The sequence below is a fragment of the Dasypus novemcinctus genome, chromosome 2 (genome assembly GCF_030445035.2).
Source record: "Dasypus novemcinctus isolate mDasNov1 chromosome 2, mDasNov1.1.hap2, whole genome shotgun sequence".
Lineage (NCBI taxonomy): Eukaryota > Metazoa > Chordata > Mammalia > Cingulata > Dasypodidae > Dasypus > Dasypus novemcinctus.
Window position 1 is genome coordinate 44,594,160 of NC_080674.1, and position 25,521 is coordinate 44,619,680.

General features: G+C 37.3%; 1 protein-coding gene across 6 annotated transcripts in view; it reads right to left on the bottom strand.

The window, feature by feature from the left end:
- Positions 1–25,521, bottom strand: part of C6 (complement C6) — a 101,786-nt gene that overhangs the window by 34,454 nt on the left and 41,811 nt on the right. For all 6 annotated transcript variants that reach the window (XM_058308417.2, XM_004448210.4, XM_004448211.3 and 3 more), the window contains 5 exons: positions 17,655–17,777; positions 8,678–8,844; positions 7,058–7,283; positions 6,172–6,343; positions 5,728–5,839 (listed from right to left, as the gene is read on the bottom strand). In XM_058308417.2, the coding sequence (XP_058164400.1) occupies positions 5,728–5,839; positions 6,172–6,343; positions 7,058–7,283; positions 8,678–8,844; positions 17,655–17,777 (800 nt within the window). The remainder of the gene's footprint in view (positions 1–5,727; positions 5,840–6,171; positions 6,344–7,057; positions 7,284–8,677; positions 8,845–17,654; positions 17,778–25,521) is intronic.

Consider the following 25,521-nt stretch of genomic DNA (forward strand, 5'->3'; position numbering starts at 1 on the left):
AGCCCACTCAACTAGGAGAGAATGGCCTCTTCAAAAAATGGTGCCTAGAGAATTGGATATCCATATGCAAAAGAAGGAAAGAGGATTACTACCTCACAGCTAATACAAAAATCAACTCGAGATGGATCAAAGCCATAAATGTAAGAGCCAAGACCATAAAGACCTTGGAGTACTATGTAGGGAAGCATCTACAGGACCTTGTAATAGGAAATGGGTCATGAACTTGATACGCAAAGCACGAGCAGCAAAAGAACAAATAGATAAATGGGACTTCCTCAAAATTAAAGCCTTTTTCACATCAAAAGTGTTTGTCAAGAAAGTGAAAAGAGAGCCTACCCAATGGGAGAAAATATTTGGTAACCATATATCTGATAGGAGACTTATATCCTGCATATATAAGAACTCCTATAACGTAAAAATGAAAAGACAAATCAACCCATTTAAAAAATGGGAAAAAATTTTGAACAGGTGCTTCTCCAAAGAAGAAATACAAATGGCTAAAAAGCACATGAAAAAATGCTCACAATCACTAGCTCTTAGGGAAATGCAAATCAAAACTTCAATGAGATACCATCTTACTCTGATAAGACTGGCAGCTATCAAAAACAACAACAACAAAACAGAAGACTACAAGTGCTGGAGAGGATGTGGAGGAAAGGGAACACTCATCCACTGCTGGTGGGAATGCAGAAGGATCCAGCCATTCTGGAGGACAGTTTGGCAGTTTCTCAAAAAGTTAGCTATAGATTTGCCATATGACCCAGCAATTCCACTGCTGGGTATATATAAGGACACAAACTGATATATGCACACCAATGTTCATAACAGCATTATTCACTATTACCAAAAGTTGGGATCTACCCAAATGCCCATCCACAGATGAATGGATAAATAAAATGTGGTGTATACATACAATGGAATACTACTCAGCTGTAAGAAGGAATACAGTACAAACACATGTGATAACATGGATGAATCTTGAGGACCTTATGTTGAGTGAAGCAAGCCAGGCATTGAAGGACAAATACTACATGACCTCTCTGAAACAAGGAAACCAAGCTGTCTCAGAGAGCTAGCAACTGGAAGATAGTTTTAAAGGAATATGGGGGAGGGGGTAGAGGAAGGTTGTGAACTGACACCTACATGGGTGAAGTTTATGATAAGCTAAAGGGATAAGATGGGGGCATAGGGATGCCTTGGGTGGGGCTTTGCAGGCTTGAGGGGGCTAGGGTTGGGAGGATGGGTCAGATGGCCCAAGGAATTGGGGGGAGGGATGGGAAGAACTGTTGAATATGGGAGATGGTCAGGTATATGGTTGAAACTATAATGTTGAGAAAACTCTTTAGAAAGTATAATCAGGAAGGATTACATGTTCAAGGTGTTTGGGGGGGCATCTGGTACAGGGGCGGGCTTCTAGGGAATGTGTGAGTGCTCATTTTGTCACAGTATGTTATATCATTGGGTGGAGACTCATACAATGAGTGTGAAAGTGAACCCACATCCTGGGGAGACTTGATGTTCTCAAACAGTGTGAATTGTGTCTCTTGAGAGAATCAGGGGCTCCCAATCATTTAGGGCAGTCTATTATGTCAAGCCCTCAGCATTGTTGCAAGTATCTGTAAATCTGGTCCCTCAGGTAGTGAAGATTGTAACTGTGGACCCTGAGAGGTATAGAATAGACAGAAGCAGGGCATCTGGAGGGCAATGGAAGTGCTCCACAAGATCATGTAATGATGGATATGAGACATGTTAACTTACACCATAAGTGTATAAAACCCTACAAGCTAAAATGTAAACCATAATGTAAAACATAAGGAAACTAAACATTTAAAAATGTGTGCAGTCTAAAATATAAATCATAATGTAAACCCAAATGGAACCATGTTTGATAGCTATGTTTCAAAATCTGTACATCAGCTGCAGCAAATATAACATGAACATGTTAAAAGATCATTGCTGGGGAAAGGGGAAAAGGGTTTGATGTTGGATATGAAGGAGTCCCCTATATTGTATATGTGAATTAGTGCCATCTAAAACTTTTTGAAGACAAAACTAAAAATTAGAAGGAAAAAAAAAAAGAAAAGATGTAGACAGGGAGGAATAAGTGAAAGAAAGTACCTTGGCACTGTACACATAGGGCACCACCTATTACAGTGATGAAAGGCAAAATGTTAAAAACAAAGCTTTATAATATTTTTCATTTTTAATACACCAATTTATTTTTATTTTAGTATTTCTAAATTAGTATGTATTCTATTTCTAAACTTTAAACCCATCACTATACTTCAATTTCCTATTAATTGAATTTGGCAATATATTAGGCTTCATTGTTGAAGAAGTTTTGGACCACAGAGAGGTTCAACTATGGCAGGGGAGGAATACTGGTGTGGAGTGTTACTGATGGGGTGCACATGGGTGGGAGGGAGTTCTCCAGGGCATGTATATAGGGAACATAAAAATGTTCTGATATATGTTGGTTATTTTCATAGTAGTTACAGTTACAAACATCAACTGAGGGAGTGCTGAGTTCCTACCCAGGGGAGCTCTGTCACATTCCCCAAGGGAACAGCAGCCATCCCCCAAGTGCAACAGCAAAGACCAACAAAGAGGGATGGTCCAATAATGAGCCCTTGATACTGATGACTATGCTTATGAGCCTGTGTGCCTGAAATATGCACTAGGCCTACAGCTTCAGGGTGCCTAAGAGTTACCTCCTGAGAGCCTCCATGTTGCTCAAATGTGGCCACTCTCTAAGCCAAACTCAGCATGTAAATGCATTACCTTCCCCCACCCAGCATGGGACATGACTCCTGGGGATGAACCTCCCTGGTGCTGCAGGATTACTACCAGCTGATGATGTAACCAGAAAAAGACCTTGAATAAAAGGGTCAACTCAGACCGGCAGAATATCTCAGCCTACATGTAGGATAATATGTTAAAAACAGCTTTTTGACCTTGAATAAAAGGGAGAAATGACAAAGACAAATGAGTTTATGTGGCTAAGAGTCTTCAAAAAAGAGTCAGGAGGTCATCAGAGGGGTTGCACTTATGCAAGCCTCAGCAGGACCCCAGAAAAAGCTAAAGTAGACACAACCCTAGGTACTGGTTCTCCTAAAGGCTACTGAGACCCACAGAGTATATAGCCATGGCAGATGGATTTGGAGTTCTGTGCCATGTCAGAGGGTCCTACTTTGGAATTTGTGTTCCTGAGTGTGATGGAGCTGGACTCAGATGTGACCTTTCTACACATGCCTCTTCTGTCACTTTTATTGAACCTGTGGTTGGTGCTAGAGATGGTGTATACACAGGGAACTTGAATCTCTGGACTGCCCATGTGCCAGCTGGGCCCTGAGCCTCAGCAGAGTTGCAACTCCTACTCTCTGGTTTGTTGGACTTACCCAGGTCAGCTAACAGTGAGGTGAAGATGGTCAACCACCACACCAGGGAATCAAGAGTCCCACAACTGCAAGCAGAAGAATTGCATCCATCATCCATGTGGAATCTAAGCCCCTCTTGATCTAGAGGTGGAGTGAGCATCGCCATGTCAGGGTCCACAGAATGGAGGAATAAAATATGGATTAGAGTGGACTTACTGATATTCTACTATAAAACTATTGTGATAGTAATTGAAGAAATTATAGCATTGAGGTGGAGAAAGTGGCCACAGCAGTTGCTGAGGGCAGGGAGAAGGAAGAAGAGATGTGATTTGAGGGCATTTTTGGGACCTTGAGTTGTCCTAAATGATATTGCAGGGTCAGATGCTGGACTTTATATATCTTGCGATAACCCACTGAATGTACTGGGGGAGAGTGTGTACTAGAGGGTAAACTATTATCCATGTGGTAGAGCAATGCTCCAAAATGTGTTCACCGAGTGCGATGAGTGTGCCACAATGATGGGGGAGGTTGTTGGTGTGGGAGGAGTGGGGTTGGGAGGTGGGAGGTATACGGGAACCTCATGTTTTTTAATGTAACATTTTTTGAGATGTATATATCTTCAAAAAACACAATTTACAAAAATGATTGGGGTGGGTGGTGGGGAGTGGGTTTTATAGGAGCCTCTTATGTTTTCTAAGGTAATGTTCTTTGTGACCTATTAATTTTAATTAAAAAAAAAAGATTAAAAAAACACCAAAAACAAGAAGACACACAGGAAGAGAGCTCCATAGAGAAGGAAGAGGAGAGAACTTGGTCATTTCACTTTTGCCATGTGACAGAAAGGAGAAGACTCAAATAGCTAAAGTCCTGGGAAGAGAGACAAGCCCTAGAAGGAGAGACCAGGCAGAGATTACCCTCCATCTTAATTTAACACATGGCAACTGATTTTGGCAACTTGTAACTGTAAGATTTTATCCCAGATAAATACCCTTTATAAAAGCTAGTAGATTAGCATCCCTTTGGCTGACTAATACAGTCACAAACTCCATATTTTAAGCTTTGCAGGCCATATGGTCTCTGTCATACCTACTTGCCTTCACAATTGTACAAAAGCAGCCAGAGGCAATATATAAACAAATGAGCATGATTGTGTTCCAATAAAACTTTATTTATAAAACAGGTAGTGGGTTAGTTGGCCTGCAGGTCATAGTTTGCTGACACCTAATCTAGAGGATTGGTTTCTTTAGTATGACTCATGAACCAGTGACATATTGCCTGGGAACTTGTCAGATATTGAAATGTCTGGGCTCCACCCAAGGCCTATTGAATCAGGAACTCCAGGAGTGGGACCCAGCATTTTGTGTTTTCACAAGCCCTCCAGTTGATTCTGTTGTATTTTAGAGTAAAGACATTGAAATTTCATTCCCACAGAGTATTTCCTCCCCTGAAACTTTTGGGCATGGTACCTAACACATGGGCAAAAGACATAATAACATGGATGATATGTTAGCCCAGACTATGCTCCATGAATACTTATTTGCTGGCCTTGAATTATCAAAGATTATTCATCTTTGATCATAAACATGATATAGTTGGGAGTAAGATTAATTTAGAGGCTTCACTGAGTTTAAGAAAGATAAGTTTGATTAGAGAGCATGCCTTCTATGATCCCATTGTAAATATTATATATCTCTTGGAAAATATATATCGAAAGCCACTGGCCTATCTGACAAAGTAGCTTGTAATCATTTTAACTATTCAATTTTTATAAAAAATAATAGAAACCCATTGTGGCTTAATGAAAATAGATAAAATTAATTTAAAAGATACATTAAAATTGTTTTGAATGCTTAAGACGTCTATAGGTTTCTAACCTAATGAGAAATTACAGACTCAGCAACTGCTATGATTATAGCCAAGATTCTGATAAGTTTCTGATATCTGATAACTCTGCTACCTCTCTGATGACATGCCTTAGACAGGGGTTTGGTTTGCTCATACTCATAAATAAGCAACCAATCTTTGTTGCAAATTCTTACAAATCTTCCAAACCTATATTGTGTTCAAGTTAATTTTCCATTCACTTAAATATTCTATCACTGTCCATGCAAATTGAGTAGTGTCCAAGAACAAAGCCACCTGCTACCCTTCGGCCTAACCACCAGAAATGAAGACATCTCCAGGGAATTCAAGATGGAAGAATGGCAAAGCATTTCCAAATACTTTTTTCTTCACTTTGAAATTCAGTAGATTATTAAAATAGGAAAACAGTATCTCTCAAAAGAAAATCCATGCTTTTCAAGTGCTACTTTTTGAACATCAAATCTAAAGTGAAGGTCAAGATGCTTACCCTGATAAATGCATTTTCTGGAGGAATAGGTAGAGGACACCCTGAATCTGATTCTATCTCAGGAAGATCTGTCTCGCTCCCTTCTTCATCATCACTGATACATGGTTGTCCACTAAATGGGAAAAATAAATACATGAATATATTTATATGCATCCATATACATGTATGGATATATACATATTTATGCATGTATATGCATATATTTGTGTGCATATATGCATATGAATTTGTAAATAAATGTGTGTACTGTGTGTTTAAAAAAGAGAAAATGCTTTACATGGAGAGGAAGGAGTAGCAGCAGATCCAATGCCCATCAATTTGATGTGTTGGAATAGGTAAAATTCTTACATTTCTTTACAGTAGTAAGCTGTAGGATAATAAATATCTTAATTCTTAATATTAGTGGGGCTAAATACCCCATTCTTTCCCTGTGCCTGTCCTTACTTGTTTTCCATTATTGAAAATGTACAGTCCTCCTCTTGCCTCTTCTCCCCCTCACAAGGTTTTCCTCCTTGTTGGGGTGCAGGGTTATTGCATTCTCGGGTTCTTGATCTTCTATAAGTAGCATCACACTTGCTCCAGGGAGACCAGCAACCCCAATTCCCATCTACTGCATCTGGAACAGAGGAAGACCCACCATGGATCATGCGAGAGTTTGGATTTAGAGATTGGACAACATGGTTTGCTTACTTTTTAGCAGTGTAACCTCCTTTTATGTAATATCATAGGGTTACTGTAAGGATTAAAAGAAATTACCTGTGGAAAGTGCCTGAAATGTGGCCTGATTTCCCTTTCCTGTTCCTTCAAGGCTAAATCATCTCTCAGCAAATATTTTACACAGACTCCATCCTAAGGAGGATTTGAGGTAACTATAATCATTATTAGTCCTGTACAGAAACTTTGGTTTTGGCTTAATAGTATAAGTGCATCCTCATCCTATATTATAATACAATACATAAGGTTTATAATAACAGTGTCACATATTTTATTTTATAGTATTTATTTTATTGTTTTATGGTACAGGCATTGTGCTGTTTATTTGTTTTAATCCTCTGGTAGATTATTCCAAATTTATGCATAAAAAACGGAGACAAAAAGAGGTTAGGTAACTTTTCCAAGGTCACAGCTGAGACTCACACCTATATATGAATCTAAAATCTGTCTGATTTCGCATCTAAACATACAGGATTGTTTTTTCCTGTGAGCTTGCACACAGGGTAGAGGCTACTAACAGAAATTTTCATTTTGTTTGGTTTCTTTAGTACACTATCCTAGAACACAATTGGGAGGGGACAAGGTGCTTACCCCACAATAAGCTTCTGATACTTACTAGATTTATAGTCAGGTGATCGTTTCTCACAGTTGTCGCCATAGGTGCCACTTTGGCACAAGCACAGACATTCTGTCCCTGAGAGCACAGGCCGGCCATTATTAGGGCATGGGGCACACTTGCAAGGGTCAAACTTGGTTGTGTATTCTTGAAAAGCTTTCCTGAGGTTATTCCTTTTTGTTACTGCACAGGGGATGTTTCTTACCAAGTCCGTGATCGGAGCAAGCTAAAAGCAGATGGTAAAGAGGAGGTTCAGACATACCCCATAGGCAATATGTTGCCATCACTGCCCAGTTCCTATAGGACCTGGAAAATTCTACATTTTATGGGAATCATTGCAGAAGATAAAATATCTGCCTATAGAACTATGGAGAAAAGTCCTCTATATGAGAACAAGAGAATTTCTTTCCTCTCTTCGGTGGGTCTAGCAGTTCTCTGCAAAATTAGCCAGCTTCTGCTGTCCCTAAAGCATGGCAGGAATGATGTATCTAGACCTTGTTTTTCCTGGAAGTCTACTGTGTAGGAAGCCTTATTTGAGGTAGCCCTTACTTGGACTTATGTTATATATTAAGCATCAAATGCATGCATTAAAGTAGTGAGATAGGTGGCTAAGACTTAGGTGGCTCATTAATTCTCAAAACTTAATTAAATTTGATTCAAGCAGAAAAGTCTAGGGAAGATGAAGCAGAAAGGCTTTCAGTGTTCTATGTTTTTCCACGCTTTTGGTGCAGCCAGATGAGAAAATGTGGCATGGGAGATAATGAAGGAATGAACTTTCCAACTGGGTGCATTGAAGACTTACAGTAAAAAATAAATGGAGCTAACCAAAAATCAGACCTCATTTTATTAACATTCTAAAACTCCAAAGAAATGGCTATTTAGGACAATATGTAACTTACAAGTGCCAAGCTGGGCAGCTGGATCTTGTTTTCCTATTATAACCTATAGAACTCAGTGTACCTCACTGTTATCTGTGAATGATTCCACTTACATAATTACTGAACTTCTTTTTCTTCATAGTATCTTTGGGGTCCTTTATTACTTGGTTTTGGGCAATGCTGACTTTAAAATGGTCTATGATAAATTTTTGAAAATCACCTCTTCATGTTATTACAGCAAATACACTAATGGTAAATTCAATCAGTGGTGATAAAAACAGGAAGCTGAATGTCTCTAAAATCCCATTTATCCTACAGAGCCATAAATGAAGATTTAAGAGTGCTCAAACAAAAAACCACAAAGTGCTCAAACAAAAAACCACAAAGATGCATGCAAAACACAAACAAAAAAACAGACAACCCTGCCCCCTGACAGAAATCAGATTTATTTTGTGTGTGGGGAGACCAAAAGTAATACTTAAGGCAAGTCTAAGCTGTTTTATTCATGTGTTGCCTTTCCTGGTATTTCAGGCATGCTAGGAATGCTAAATATGGTACTATAGAATGCTTGTTTGAATAGCAATACATGAGTAATTTAATATTTGAAGCAAAAAAAAAAAAAAGGAATGTGGTGTATGACTACTATCATCTGAGAGGAAATAGAAAAGGAATTGTGTGATGGGTAATTTAGGTTGCCAGAGAACTACTTCAGTTCTTTTACCCATAATGCTTTTGATCTTACCTCAAAATTAGTCACAACAGGGTTTTCCTTCACTGATTCTAACCATTCAGAGAGTACCCTCTCTTCTGGCTCGGAGCTCCCTTTCTCCCATGCCAAAGCTGCTGCATACGCACTTCTCCCTCCTCGAACCAGGGATATGGATTTCTCTGCTCCCTGCGTAAACGAACCTGCAAGGCATTTCAAGAAAATTTCCCATTTAATTCTACTCCAAATTCATACTTTAAAGAGAAGTCTATTTGCACAGGAGGGAGAAGTAAATGGTACAGTAAGGTAGCTCCATTAAGGAAGCTAGGTGAAAAGCACGAAAATCGTCCTTATAGGAGTTTAATCTCAGGACCGATAACAACAGTGCTGACAGGCACCATTTATTAACATCTTGCATATGCTAGGCACTGGACATACATCATGTAATTCTCACAACAACCCTGAGAAGTATGTATTATTATAAATGAGGACTTGAATCTAAAAGTAATTTGACTTGAATCATGTGCCTGCTAAGAAGCAGTGCTGGCATACAAAGGCAGGCCCTGTCCTTGAACTTTCTGCCCCCTGCTCTTTGATTTGCCCCCCAGCTGTTGATTTATATTAGCCTATGTCTTGGGCATAAGCTAATACAAACCACATGGCTTCTGATATCCAATCTATTGACTGCAATGCCAAGACTTCGAATTAAGTTTAACAAAGGGGTAAAAGCATAATTAACCTAAGGGGGGGGAGTGTAAACTTCAGAGTGTGAGTTGGCACAGTCTTTCTTCAGAGGAAATGGACTTTAATGTTGAACTACATAGCACAGGTCTTCTATATAAAATTTCCAAATAATTACTATTGACTAATGGCAACTAACTAATATGGGTAGGAACTGAATAACAGGAAATTGTATTGAGAAATAAAAAGCAAAAGAAAAGGGGGCTAGTGATATGGGTGATAGCTTAGGGCATTAGTTAGCTCTCCATTTAGGAGCCCTGGAAAGATTACCCATGCTCCGGCTGTTCATGAATCCTAAAGTAGATCATCTAAAATGATTAGAAGAGTGTGGGAAATATTATCCCTATGAAGAAAGTGGTATGGTTGTTTTCAAAGTGAAAAGCATAAGAAAATATAGACGACTGTAGGAAAAAAATGTTAGAAGGTTTTATTGTTCATATAAAAAATAAGAGAGATTAGTTTTGCCAGAAGATCATATACCAATTGACAACGGTCATGATGTGCCATTCCATATTTAGATTTTAGCCTATGTTTCATAAATGGATAGCACTGATCAGAGCAACAGATGATAGACACGATAACCTTGAAGAAGAGTAAAGTTAAGACTATTTGTCATTCCATTGACTAATTTGAACAGGACTAACTCTCATAAGTGAACAAGTGACCTACAAATAACCCCCCCAAAAATGCAGATCAAAGATGATGCAAACAATGCAACTAACCAGTAAAAGGTAGAATGGATATTTCTACTCCTAATACAAGATTCTCCTAAGCCACAACATGAGATTAAAAACAAAGCCAGACGAAAACAGGTAAAAAATTTCAAGGAGACCCTATAAAACATGAGGGATGCCTCATTAATGATGAACTTAGTCCCATGTGTAAAAGTCACCACTCTAAGCAACACAATGGAAAATTCTATTTCGTATATCCTAACCTTGAATTTTCTATTTTCTATACTTGTATTTTTTATGCATAATATATTTTTGGAATAAAATATTTATACAATTTTTAATAAGTATGCATACATTATGGATGTATTAAATTGCTTTTACTGAGATCATTACAAATTCCAAAAGTTTGAAGTATAATAATTTCTAGAACTAGCTCAGGATTTGAAATAGAAAAATCTATGATCTGTGTGTGCTTTGTTCTTCACTGTCTCTTTTTTTAAGGCAAATATCATAATTAATAAACATTTGTTGAGATACCCCTATGTGTCAGGCATTGAAGAAAGAGAAATATAAAATGTGGCTTCTGTATTTAGGGACTTAGTTTCTCAATGAGGAGACAGGAAAGGTATATAAAAATACTAGCAAAACTATGGAGAAATTAAAAAAAAAAAGGATAAAAAAGAAAAAAGGAAGGTAGTGTTAAAACAGAAAGGTGAGAAGTGGAAAACCCAAAAGACCAATACAACAAAGAGTAGTCTTGGCTAAGTATTACCATGGTACAACCAACCAATGATTCTCGAGTTAGAAAAATGGAAGAATTCTGAGATCTTTGGCTATTAAAGAAGATGGTATGCCAAAAGGGGACCTAACTTGGACCTTGAAGCAAAGGCAGGACTTGCAAGGGACATGGCAGCTTTCTAAGCCACAGGTACAGAATGGGCAAGGACCTGGAATCAGAGGCCAGAGTAACATATTCTAGGAAAATGTATATAGGCATCGCTCTGAGCTGAAGCTGAAGGTTCAGATAAGGGAAGAGCAGCAGAATAGAGAGGGTCTGTATATAAAGTCAAGGAAGCTGGACTTCATTTCCAGGTTTAGAAACAAGAAACAATGAATAGTTTTCAGCTGTGGGATTGGCACTGTTCAGGAAGTTAAGCAATATTACGTAGACTGAATTTGCAACCCTCCTTTCATTCACACAAACTAAAAACCATGGATCCATATTCAGCATTTTCTTCTTCCAAATCCTCTACATCAGTTCAGTTTACTAAGTAGTCCTGATTTCCAATTTAGCATTGTCTCATGTATTTAAATAAATTTTTCTACTGAAGTATAACATGCACACTGAAAAGTGCAGAAATCCTAAGTATACAACACAATTCATTTTTACAAAGTGAATGTATCCATATCATCACTATCCACATCAGCAAATAGAGCACTGGCAGCAGTGCAGAACCTACATCCAGATAATAATCCCATCTCCCCACACAACCACCAATCTTATTTTTATTACCATAGGTTAGTTTTGTTTGTTTTTGAATGTCATACATAAAATTTAAAAAACAGGTATTGTTTCCTGCCTGGCTTTTTTCACTCAATATTATGTCTGTAATGCTGTGGTGGGTAGCAGTAGTTTATTCATTTTTCATTGCTGTATAGTATTCCATTGCATGAATGTGTAACAATTTATTCTACTCTTGATGGATATTTGAGTAGTATCCAGGTTATGAATAATACTACTTTTAACATTCTTGTGCATTATTTTTGCTGCATATTCATATTTTTGCTGGTTACATACCTCGTAGTGGAATTTCTAGGTCAAAGGGCATGCATATTCAGCTCTACTAGATATTATCAAAGTTTCCAAAATGATTTTGCCAGTCTAATACTCCCATCAGCAGTGTATGACAGGTTTAGTGCTTCCACACACCACCAGCGCTTGTCAATTTAAAATTTCTGACCACTTATATGAGGTACTAGCTTATAGTTTTAATTGTATCTCCCCAATCCCCAATGATGTTGATCATCCTTTCATGTGTTTATTGAATATTTGTATATCCTCTTCTCTGAAGTATCAGTTAAACACTTTTGCTTGTTTTTTAAAAAGTGGATTGACTGTCTTTTTCCTTTTTATTTGTAGGAATTCTCTCATATTCTGTATCGGAGTCCTGTATCAGATTGCATTTCCCTTGTATCTATATTCTTTAAAATTCTACTGCCATTTACCTATATTGTATGTCTCTATTAACGTGTTACTTGGATGATTGCAAAATAGTAATTGCTGATATGAATTGAGTCTTTAATATGGGCCAGGTTTTGTTCCTATCACTTTATATAGATTATTTTATTTAATGCTCACAATAAGTCTATGAAGTAAATACTACTATTATTTTCATTTTATGCATGAGAAAACTGAAGCACAGAAAGATTAAGCAAATTGGTCTTGGTCACACAGCCAATAAAAAGTGGAGCCAAAAATTAAATACGAGCACGCTGGATTGCAGGTTAAATCAATATGCAATGAATCTAATGCACCATAGCTAGAAATAATCTCTCTAAGAAATAAGCTAAGAAATAAACTTAATAATTTTTGTTACTTCCCCACTGACTCCAGTGTAGTGTTCTGTTCAATACCAATTCTGTGAGTTTCTTCTTTTTTTTAAATTTCATTTTCTCTCTCTCTTTTTTTAAAAATCATCTTTCTCCCTTTTTTTAAGATTTATTTATTTATTTTTCTCCCCTCCCCCCCCCCCCGGTTGTCTGTTCTCTGTGTCTATTTGCTGCATCTTCTTTGCCCGCTTCTGCTTTTGTCAGCAGCATGGGAATCTGTGGTTCTTTTTGTTGCGTCACCTTGTTGTGTCAGCTCTCCACGTGTGCGGCCCCATTCCTGGGCAGGCTGCACTTTCTTTCTTGCTGGGTGGCTCTCCTTATGGGGTGCACTCCTTGTGCGTGGGGCTCCCCTGCGGGGGACACCCCTACGTGGCACGGCACTCCTTGCGCCATCAGCACTGTGCATGGGCCAGCTCCACACCGGTCAAGGAGGCCCAGGGTTTGAACCGCGGACCTCCCATGTGGTAGACGGACGCCCTAACCACTGGGCCAAGTCTGCCGCCCTTGTGAGTTTCTTGGTAAAATATTTTGGCGAGAAACAGCCTCATCAAAATCACAATGCTCTTTCTAACTTTAAAAATTCTAAAAAGTTCTATTTAACTCTGTTACACTCAACGTTTTCCAAACTAAAAACAAATTACTTTGTCACATGTAACACGTATGAACTTCCTGCAGATCATACTTTGGATAATGAGAGTCTTCAACAGGATTAAGCCCAAATTTGTAGCAAAGCACGTAAGTCCTATTTAATGTAGCCCAAACCTATCTTTTTGCTTTATTTCATAAAAGTCCCTTTTCTTTATCTAATGCTTAAGCCAATTTGAAATATTCACTTACTCATTTATTTATCCATTCTTTGCCTCTTTGTGCCTCCATTTCCTCATCTATAAAACGGGGATAACAATAATACAAATCTCACTGGATTGTTATTGTGAGAATTAAGTTAAACACAAAACACTTAAAATAGTGAACAGTGCCTGGAACATGTTAGAACTCAATAAAAGTTGAACATTCATTCTTTCATTATTCTTTTTTTATTATTTTATGTGTACACTGAGACAATCTATTATATATCTACAATGTGCCAGGCACAATGCTAAAAACTGAGGACATAAAGACCCTGTTACTGTCCTAAATTTGCTTACAGATTAATGGAAGAAACATAAAGTAAACATGATACAGTGTGATGACTGACTGTAAATACAGGTTGCAGTGAAAGCAAATAGGAGGGCATTTAACCCTTAGTATCTTTAAAACATCAAATAATATGAAAAAAATAATTATTTCCCTTCATGCTTACTTTTGGTTTTGCGTATTAAATGAATTCAGTTCTCATTGCCTCACTTTTGCTCAATATTTCTACTTTCTTGAGTTATATATTTATCAATTGGAGTAATAACTGGGTATTAGTTTTTGTATTTGTTTCTTAAATCCCTTTATCTCCATCATCCCTCTTACAATTTAAGATGCATCCTTCACTTTCTATATTCATAGTCTCAGCTGAGAATGAATGGACCAGCGACAAAAGTAGTCAAATTTTTTTGAGATTTCAAGTATACTTTTATAAATCTATAGCAAAAACCATAGATTTGAAGCCCATGGCTTTCAACGTCAAGAGTCAGGCTTGACCAGCTAACCAAAACGTCTTGAGTTCTTAATGCTAGAGTTTAACTATTAAGAGCCAAAACTGCTATGACTCAGAACATAGAATTCATAAATCAACCACGGAATGATAAAGAAGGATAAATCATCACATAAAAGCCACTTTCCATCACAAATGGAGAAAAAAAAAATTGAGCAATGGTGGCATGGGGAGCATTGGAGAAATAATGACTAGGATGTAGAAACTGGTGCATCCTGCATTGTGCCTAGCATTCTATCACTTTGGGCAGAGTCTTGGGAGAGGTGGTGGTACAAGACGTACTTGATAGAAACCAAGACACATGTATAAGAATCCTAGAGCAGGGGAACAATAACCTGACTTCATTAGTACTAGGATGGTGATGGAAAACCTTATAAAGAATTCCTACAACCAATATGACACCTAGGCATGTGGCCCCTCGTGTGGCCTCTAAGTCCCTCATATGTCACTGTGATGTATAGAAAGCAGGCAGGAGTTCCTTAGACCTCAAGAAAAGTCAGGAAGTCTTGAGAGTGTGTTAAAGATACAAGAGGAGCTGAGATTGGAATGAAGAGGACTCAAAGGGAATTGACCTAATAAACAAGGGTCAAGACAGGATCATGACATTGGCAGAGGGTGCTGGTGCCAGTGTATAATGATGAGAATCAGAGAAGGCAAGTGACATCTTTACTGGGCCAGCAAAGGCAAAGTACGGTACGCTAGCAAGGGTCCCATTCTTCCTCTGATGACAGGATGCTACCTGATGCCCCCCATCATACACACATGCATGCACATGCACACACACAGAGCATCCCTGGAAAACAGGAAAGAAGAAGGTTGATCCTGGATTTGACCAAGAATTGAAACCCAGAATAACTGGGTGACATTACACTGGCTATTTTATATTGATAGATATGTTGAGTCCTATTTTAGACAGTCTATTTTTGTACACCAGATATATTTCAACTATTTTCTTCATCCTCCTCCTTATTGGATGGATTTTGTTGTTCAGTAGTTTTTTTCAATGTGCACTTAAATTATTTTCCCAGAATTCTTTAATGCCTTGTGGTATCTTTAATCTTTACACAAAACACATTTTTCCCTTTTTCAGAGATGTGTGGACATTCTTTATTGTCTTCTAGCATTTCACTTCATTATGAAGCCTAAGACCAGAAGATGTTGTTGTTCTTTCAGTTTGGATACTTGAAGAATTAATTAAAAAAATTTTTTGCCTTTAAAAAAAATTAGCCAGATATTGTCCTGAAGCAGCATATTTGAACCAATATTCTTGATATACATAATCAGGAAATATTTCTTTCTTCATTTTAGAGACATGTCCTTACACAAGTTTTTAAGAATTATTCTGTTCAATTTCTTGGGATCTCTATTTCAGACAAACTAAAATATATTGAATTATATTGTGTCATTCTAATATCCTTTAGATTTTCTTAAATGACTTATAATATCTGATTTTTCCTCTGAATTCACTGTGATTATTTGTGGTTAAATTTATTCATTTTATTTTCAGACAATGACATTTTGTCCTTGCAGTATATAACTTATTTATAACTATAATGAGGATGTATCCCAATGTTAGTTTTTGTACCTTAGCTCTGAAATATCCCTTTGCAATTAATTCAGCTATTTAATATATTTATCTCTGATCTCTTGACTTATTGATTTATAGTCTTATCAAGTTAATCTATTGTGTGATAAACTAATAATGAATCTGCATCCATTCTTTGGTGTATGTTACTAGATTACTTATCTGCTTTTGTAAGCTATGTTCCTTTTCCCCTCTCTTTCCTTTTTTGTTATACTATAAACACATAGTTGCCAAGTCAGTTCTCATTTTGCCTACACTTCACATAGACACCTATATGTAGACCATTTACATAGTCTGATATTATATTTAAACATATGTTTAGTATTATGGTAATATATTTTTATTTGATCCTTGTGTGTCAACCCCATGAGAATATATACTTCATATTTTGGAAGTTTCTGTGGCTCTGGTTTCCTGTGTTCTGAGCAGAATGAGCAGCAACCAGCCAGGCAAAGTCAGGGAATATGAGAATTTTACACAGAAGAAGCAGTTATTTATAATGGTAAGGCATACGAAGAGAGAGCATCACTTGTTTAGGAAAATGCATAAAATTTAGCAAGACAGAGAGAAAGGCAGCACTTTATCCCGAAGGTGAGGTTTATGACAAGATTTTGCATTGGATATAATTCCTCTCCAAAAATATATAGAATAGATTGGTGGAATGCAGGTCTGGAGGCAAGACCAGGCAGAGGGCTTCTGTATGAAACCAGGGGGGAAATAATGAGGACTTGAATGGAAGATGTTCTTGTGGAAATTGATGGGGCACCCTGGAGAGATTGTACAGAGAAAGAATGGATTATTTATGGTTACTTTTTGCATGAGGAGGCTAGAAAGAGAGATAAATCAAAGACAACACCCAGGTTTTTGACTTGGTTGACTGAGGTCATGGCAATGACATTCATCAAGATCGAGACCCCTGAAGAAGAGGGGAGGGGAAAGAGCCAAATGTTGCTCGATGCTATAATAGTCTCCTTATAAGTCTCCTAATAAGCTCATCTTCATCACAACCCTATTAGGCTGTTAGATACTGATGAGACCCATTGGAGGCAGAATATGTGACATATTGGTTTTTGTAGGCATTTCAGGTGGAGATATTCAGTGAAACATAGAAGAAATGTCTGGGCTGGGGATTAGGATAGAAGAGTAAAAGCCTGTAGGCATTGCCTAAAGCTTTGGAAAGAAATTAAATCATTCCTTAAAACCTGACTTGTGCCTTCTTTCTTCATTAATTTTGTCTGGGTTTTCTTTCCTTCTCTTTCTACTTACCCAAATCTTCTGTAGTCTTTGATGTATAGCCCCTAAGTAATTTTCTTCATGAAACTTGATGTACTCTAATCCCATGAAATATGGTCTTTCACACTTAGTTTTTAATACCTTTTTTAAAGCCTTATCAGTCTATATGTTTTATAGTTATTTATGTGTGTGCTTACTTGTACTAATAGCTCCTTGATAGGAAGGCCTGATTCACACCTGTCTTTACCTCACAATGCCTGATATTGAGGTCTACCCATAGAGGAATCAATACATATTCTTTAAAATGAACAACTTACTTATAAGTTATAGAAAACCTTAACCATTCCCCTCTTTTCAAAGTTTTACTGATATTTTATTTGTGCCTTCCTCTCTTTCATCCCTCCCTCCAGGGCTTTGGGATAAATGAAATCAATGAAAAGTTAGGACACAGTGTAATCATATGCAATAGGATAAATTACAGCTTACCTCAGGACACAGGGAATGAATTTGTAAGAGAGAGTACTGTACCTTCATATTTCTCTGACAGTCTATTTGTTGTGCAATGGCGTTTCACTTTTGTTTTCTTAAAAAACAAATAGCGTTTCTTTATTTCAACCCAGACACAGTTTTGGGATTCTTCCTCTGTTAAACCTGGAAACAGAACATGAACAGAAAACACTGGGATGTAAGATTGAGAATTCAGAGAAGAGGAGCATGAGACTCTGGTTACTTCTAGAGCTTAATATTATTTTCCACAGATACTACATATCATCCCCATATTCTCCAGTTTCCATAAGTGGAATTGCCAATGACTTTTACTTACAAATCCAATCCTGAGCTGAAAAGATATCCGCAAGTCCTCTCATCTCCCCATCCCATACTGGCCCTAAGAAGTACACATGGATCACTATTGCTTTCCCATGTGAATCGTGTTTGTCTCTCCCCATTGCCTGCCTCTGGTTGCCACTCCCACACAATCAACCACCACCCTTGCACTTTCTACTGGCTACTGCTACTTTGTACCCCTGCAGACCAAGAGATGAACACACGAGCTGTTCTGTATCTCACTGCTAGTTCTACTTTCTGCACTACAATGTTTTCAGTAAGACCTGAGTGCCCAGATTACTTCAGAAAAATAAGTCCATCATGTCCACTTCACGTGTTTCCTTGTTCATAACTGTTTTTGTTTGCCAGGGCTGCTGAAACAAAGTAGCCCAGGCTAGTTGGCTAAACAACAGGAATTCTTTGTCTCACAGTTTTGGAAGCTAGAAGTCCAAAATCAAGGTATTGGTGTCATGCTTTCTCTGAAGGCTATAGCATTCTCAGGGTGGCTTGCTGGCAATCCGTACCTCAATCTCTGTCTCTGTCACAAGGTCATCTCTCTCCCATCTGTTCCCTACTATTGTGTCCAAATTTTCTCTTTTTTATCAAGGACTCCAGTCATATTGGATTAAGACCCATCCTGACTATTTTGCTTGGCATCACCTAAATTAACATTTTCTAAAGATTCTAATTTCAAATTGGTTCACATCCAAAGGAGTGATGAATTGATCCCGTCTTCGTGGGACACATGATTTGCCCCATAACAATCACCTAGAATGTAAATCTTTTTAGTCATCTTTCCTTTCTTGAATACTTCTTTTCATACATCTATGTATTTCTTCTTCCTGATCTAGAGGCTCTCTCTGCTTTTCCTCCCAAAATCCTTTTATTTTGATCTCAGAAATTCTGACTCTTATACCTATAATCCTCCCTTGTCAACTGTCTTACTGGCTGTTCCCTCTACCTTCTTGCCTTAATTCAAGGCTGTACTTGATCCTGTTTCCCTCTTACTTTCAGGGGAGGTTGAAACTATCTCATACTCACTCCCTTCAAGTGTAGGAGTAGGATTGATATTTTTCTAGTTTCCTGATGCTGCTTCCATATGATGACTTTCTTTATTTAATAAATCTTATAAAATCCTCAATTCTCTCAAGTTTCTAATTTTCTTTTCTTTTTTTTTTTTAAAGATTTATTTTCATTTATTTAATTCCCCTCTCCTCCCCTGGTTGTCTGTTTTCTGTGTCTTTTTGCTGCGTCTTGTTTCTTTGTCTGCTTCTGTTGTCGTCAGCGGCACGGGAAGTGTGGGCGGCGCCATTCCTCGGCAGGCTGCTCCCTCCTTCGCGCTGGGCGGCTCTCCTTATGGGTGCACTCCTTGCGCGTGGGGCTCCCCTATGCGGGGGACACCCCTGTGTAGCACAGCACTCCTTGCGCGCATCAGCACTGCGCATGGGCCAGCTCCACATGGGTCAAGGAGGCCCGGGGCTTGAACCGCAGACCTCCCCTGTGGTAGACGGACGCCCTAACCACTGGGCCAAAGTCTGTTTCCCAAGTTTCTAATTTTCATTGTTCCTATCCTTTAGTAAACTTTCAAACATTCATTTGTTGAAGATTTGGGCATCTGAATCACCCTTTCCAATAGCAATATTTGTCATCATTTTCGTTGCGTTTGAAATATCTGTCTCTTATTTCCTTTACCTCTCACAATCATCTTATCTTTTACTCCCTCTCAGACACCACACACAAACTCAAATTCTGGAGCATGTCACTTATTCAGCTTTTCAACCAAGATTTGTTTCATACATATTATGTGCCAGCACTATGCTAACATCTGAAGATAAAACGATGAACAAGATAAAATTGTCTGTGTCCTCTGAGCTTATGATATTGCAAGCGATTTTGATATGGTGATGGCATCAAAGATGAAAAAAATACATAAAGTCATTTCCACCAAAACAATAGAGTTTAGTGAAAAAGGACAGATATTTAACATGAAAAAAGGGATTTAGTTAAGAGTAGATCTTTATATACTTAGATGGAGACAATATCTTTCAAAATGCAGATTAGAACAATGAGACATTTTGAAAATCCGATATAGGAAGTACTTGTAACATGAGAAAGTACTCTTGTCTTTTATTACAAAGAGCACTGAATGCCTAATTGGATCATCATCCAAATTAGTCCACTGCTGTCTTCACTAATTCAGACAATAATATCCTACTCTTCCTGCCTCCCACTACTCTTCTGTTGACCACTTTAGAAATTCCAGTCCCTTGTATTTTCTCTTTATCCCTCATTCCTTTCTCTCTTCGCTTTCTGCCTTAATATGCTTAGATTTCATGGTCATAATTTCTACTAATCTCTTGAGAATATGCTAAAAATCTCATTCCTTTGCCATTTATTCATGTCAACCCAGAAAATCTGTATTCCTTTATGAAACTAGCTTTTCTTCTATAACAGCTCAGAAATTACTGAGAATTGCTGGAGAAATCATACAATCATGCCATTTGGTGCCCCTACAAATTCATGGTCCCTAATGTAATTCTCAACATTGCCCCACATTCTTGTTGTGCTCTTCAAGTGAGATTGCTTGCCTTCTTTAACTACAATTTCCAACATTGTTTGCTTGCTGATAGTTTCTGTGTAATTTAATATTCAAACTGCAAATTTACCCATAGCTTCCTTTATCTTTCTCCCCTCATTCCTCTTATGATCAGCAAACCTTCCTGGGAAATCAAGTGCTCATTGGTCCCTGACTTCTTTCCTCTCTACTTTTGGCTTTTAAGAGGAATTATAACTTTGTGTTCCACACAGAACTAGAATTTTCTCTTCTGTTTTAGGCTTTATCCTGGGGCTTGGCCAGTTGGTTGGCACCCTGATATCCTACAATGTCCTATTAAACCAGTCTTTGTTCTTAAAGATCATAACAATATCTACCAGCAATTGAGCATTCACTATGTGCCAAGCACTTTGATAAGTTTTTGACTACTGATTGGGGTCTTGTTTTGAAAGGTGTCATATAACCAATTCACTGCCACTTCCCTGACTTGGAGTGTCACCTACACTAGAACTTTCTTCATCCACAGTTTATACAGGTGGGAAATCCTTGGAAATCAATATCTGCAGAAACCAAATCTAAGTATACTACCCATCAATCATAATGGCAAGGCTGGTGAACTCCGAATTCCAGATGCATAACTTTTCCTCCTGAAAAATACTGGAAGTCTGAAGAGTCATGGGGATTATAACTTGTCAATGAATTAAAACTTATCAGGAGTTACCCAGAATGTCTCAGGTATGAGCCCTGTGGGCCAACTCTGGTGCAGGGACATATGTTTGCAAACATTGATATTAGGGATTGAGTTAACACAGTGCAGGGAAGCAGGTCTAGCATATTTTAAGCTGAGTTGGTACTGCCTATGCGAGGTAATCTAAGGGAAATCAATGCCTCCTCTTCCTGAACAATTTCCCATGGAACTTGACATGCCACCTGAAACACCAAACTTAAACCTCAGTTCTTTCGATGTTGAATAAAATATTGTCTTACAAAACACATGCACATGAGGAAACCTGTTATTGTTAGCACTTAAGCACCTTATAGTGAAGTAGTTTATCAAGTACTGCTCTTCAGGGTTGGAAGATACAATAGGGAAGAGTGTTTTCAGAGCTTGAGGTGATGATTGAGTTAGATGCTGAAAATGAAGGCGGAAGGCACTAATTGCTGAGAAATGATGGTGGGTCGGTGGGACAGTGTCTGCTTCACAGTTTTTTCAACAGTTTGAAATACTTGAAGAGTGTTGTTATTTGGGATTAAAAACTCCTGATGTGAAGCTGTTATGTTTATATTTCATCCTCAATTTTACCAAAAAACAATGGCCATTTCTGTCACACTGATTAAATATGGAAATACAGTTCATTTTTCTTCTGGTATCATTGCTCTTATCTGAAGGTAAGACAAATGTTTAGACCATGTTAGGAATTTAATGCATCTACAATGCACAACTCCTATTCATATCCTAGGCTTTCATTGTTGTTGTTTTTTTTTCTTTATTAGAAATGTTTTTTCTTTATAGAACAATCATGCATAAAATAAAGGATTCCCATATACCACCCTAATATTAACATATGGCATTGGTTTGGAACATGTTACAACTGACAAAAGCACATTTTTATAATTTTACTATTAATTATAATCCATGGTTTAACTTACAGTTCACAGATTATGTAGGACAGTTCCATGGATTTTTTAAAAATTTTATTCTGTTACCATATGCACAACCTAACATTTCCCCTTTTAATCACATTCTGATATATATTTCAATGCTGTTAATTATGTTCGCAATTATGCTACCATCACCACATCCATTACCACATCATTTCCATAGTTCCAGATAGGAACCCTGTACATTTTAAGCCCTAACTTCCCATTCCCTATCCCTACCCCATCCTCTGGTAAGCTATATTCTAGATTCTGACTCTGTGCCTTTGCTTATTCTAATTATTTCATGTCAGTGAGCTCATACAATATTTGTCCTTTTGTGTCTGGCTTATTTTATGAAACATGATATCTTCGGTTCATCCATGCTGTCGCATGTATTAGAACCTCATTCCTTTTTACAGATGAATAATATTCTGTTGTATACATATATATGCCACATTTTGTTTATCCATTCATTGGTTGATGGACACTTGGGTTGCTTCCATCTTTTGGCAATTGTGTGTAATGCCACTATGAACATCAGTGTGCAAATATCTGTTTGAGTCCCTGCTTTCAGTTCTTTTGGGTATACACGTAGTAGTCCAATTGCTGGATCTTATGGTAATTCTATACTTAATTTTCTGAGCAACTGCCAAATTATCATCCACAGTGGCTTCACAATTTTACATTGTCAGAGTAATGAATGAGTGTTCTTAATTTTCTGCTCTTTGGGTATAAAGTCCAAGAAACCATTGCCTAGCACAAGATCCTGAAGATGCTTCCCTACATTTTCTTCTAGAAGTTTGATAGTTCTGGTTCTTATATTCAGGTCTTTGATTCATTTTGAGTGAATTTTTGTACAAGGTGTGAGGTAGAGGTCCTCCTTTCACTCCCCCCCTCCCTTTTTTTTTTTTTTTTTTGCAAATGGAGATCCAGTTTTCCCAGCACCTTTTGTTAAAGAGACTATTCTTTTCTAACTGAATGGTCTTGGCAACCTTGTTAAAATTCAGTTGACCATAAATGACCATAAATTTCTGAGCTCTCAGTTTTATTCATTTGGTCTGTATGTCTCTATCTGTACCAGTACCATGCTGTTTTGTATCGGCTTTGTAATAACTTTTAAGATCAGGAAGTGTGAATCCCCCAACTTCATTTTTCTTTTTCAAGATGGTCTTAGCTATTCAGAACCACTTATCCTTCCATATAAATTTGATGATTGACTTTTCCACTTCTGCAAAGAAGGCTGTTGTAATTTTCATTGAAATTGCATTGAATCTATAAATCACTTTGGATAGAATTGACATTTTAACAATATTTAGTCTTCCCATCCATGAACATGGAATATCCTTTCATTTTTTTAGGTCTTCTTTTATTCCTTTTAGCAATGTTTTGTAGTTTCTGTGTGTGTACAGTCTTTTACATCCTTGGTTAGGTTTATTCCTAGATATTTGGTTTTTTTAGCTGCTATTTTAAATGGAAATTTTTTTTTGATTTATTCTTCTGATTGTTCATTACTTGTGTATAGAAACATTACTGATATTGGCATATTGATCTTGTACCCTGCGAGTTTTCTGAGTTCATTTATTAGCTCTAGGAATTTTGCTGTGGATTTTTCAGGATTTTCTGTATATGGAAGCTTGTCATCTGCAAATGGGGAAAGGTTTATTTCTTCCTTTCTAAATTGTGTACATTTTGTTTCTTTTTCTTGCCTAGTTGCCAGTATGGTGGTGAATAATAAATGGTGACAATGGGCATCCTTGTTTTGTTCCTGATCTTGAAGGGAAAGTTTTCAGTCTTTCACCATTAATAGGATGTTAGCTATGGACTTTTCAAAGTGCCCGTTATCATGCTGAGGAAGTTTCCTTCTGTTCCTAGTGTTCTAAGTGTTTTGTTTTGCTTTGTTTTTATCAAGAAGGGGTCCTAGATTTTGTCAAATGCCTTTTCTGTATCAACTGAGATGATTATGTGTCTTTTCTTTATTCTGTTAATGTGGTGTACTACATTAATGTTCTTATGTTGACTCACCCTTGCATATCAGTGATAAATTCCATTTGATCATGGTGTATAATTCTTTTAATATGCTACTGGATTCTATTTGCTAGTATTTTCTTGAGAACTGGTTCATTTATTTTCATAAGAGATATTGATCTTTAATTTTCTTTTCATGTGGTACCTCTATCTGGTTTTGGTATTATGGCGATGCTGGCTTTGTAGAATGAATTAAGGAGTGTTCTCTTTTCTTTAATTTTTGAAAAAGTTTGAACCAGTCTTCTTAGAATGTTTGGCACAATTCCCCTGTGGAGGCTTCTGGTCCTGGGCTTTTGTTTGTTGGGAGGTTTTTGATTACTGATTCAATCTCTTGGTTTTTTAATTTTATTGATATTTTCAAAGAATGAACTTTTGGTTTTGTTGATTCTCTTTTTCTTTTCTTTTTGCTCTCTATTTGCTTTATCTCCACTCTAATCTTTGTTATTTCCTTCCTTCTCACTTTGCATTTAGTTTGCTGTCTTTTTCTAGTTCTTCTGGTTTTGAGGTTAGGTCTCTGATTTGAAATCATTTTTTCTTTTGTCTTTTTAAAGGTTAGGGTTTAGAACTATAAATTTACTTTCAGAACTGCTTTAACTGCATCCCATAAGTTTTATGTTGTATTTCCATTTTCATTAGCCTCAAAGTACTTTCTAATTTCACTTATGATTCTCTCTTTAACCTATTGGTTGTTTAAGAGCATGTTGTTCAATTTACATATATTTGTGGGTTTTCCATTTCTCCCTCTGTTATTGATTTCTAGCTTCATTCCATTTTGTTGGAGAAGATACATTTTATGATTTCAATATTTTTGAAGATATTCAGACTTGTTTTGTGACTTAAGATATGGTCTATCCTGGAGAATGATCCATGTGAACTTGAGAAGAATGTGTATTCTGTTTTTGTTGGGTAAAGTGTTCTATTTATGTCTGTTAGGTCTAGTTGATTTAGTGTATCATTCAAGCTTTGTATTTCCTTAATGATCTTCTGATAAGATGTTCTATCCAATATTGAAAACAGTGTATTAAAGTCTCCTCTACAATTAATGTAGAACCATCAATTTTTGTTTTCAAATTTGTCAGTATTTGCTTTAAACATTTTGGGGCTCTGCTGTTTTATGTGCATAAATATTTATAATTGTTAAAATTATAGCAATTTTATTTGTATAAATTAACAAATAAAAGGAGTTTCCTAAGTCAGTCTTTCCTACCCGAAATGAGGCCAGGGATCCATGAAGGGGGTACAGACTGGCTCCAAATTGTCCTGGGGATAGCTCAGGAAGGTCACCAAGATTTTCATCCCAGGCTTACCAAAGCTGAGCTCTTTTGGCCTGCCCATTAAATGCAGTCCTTC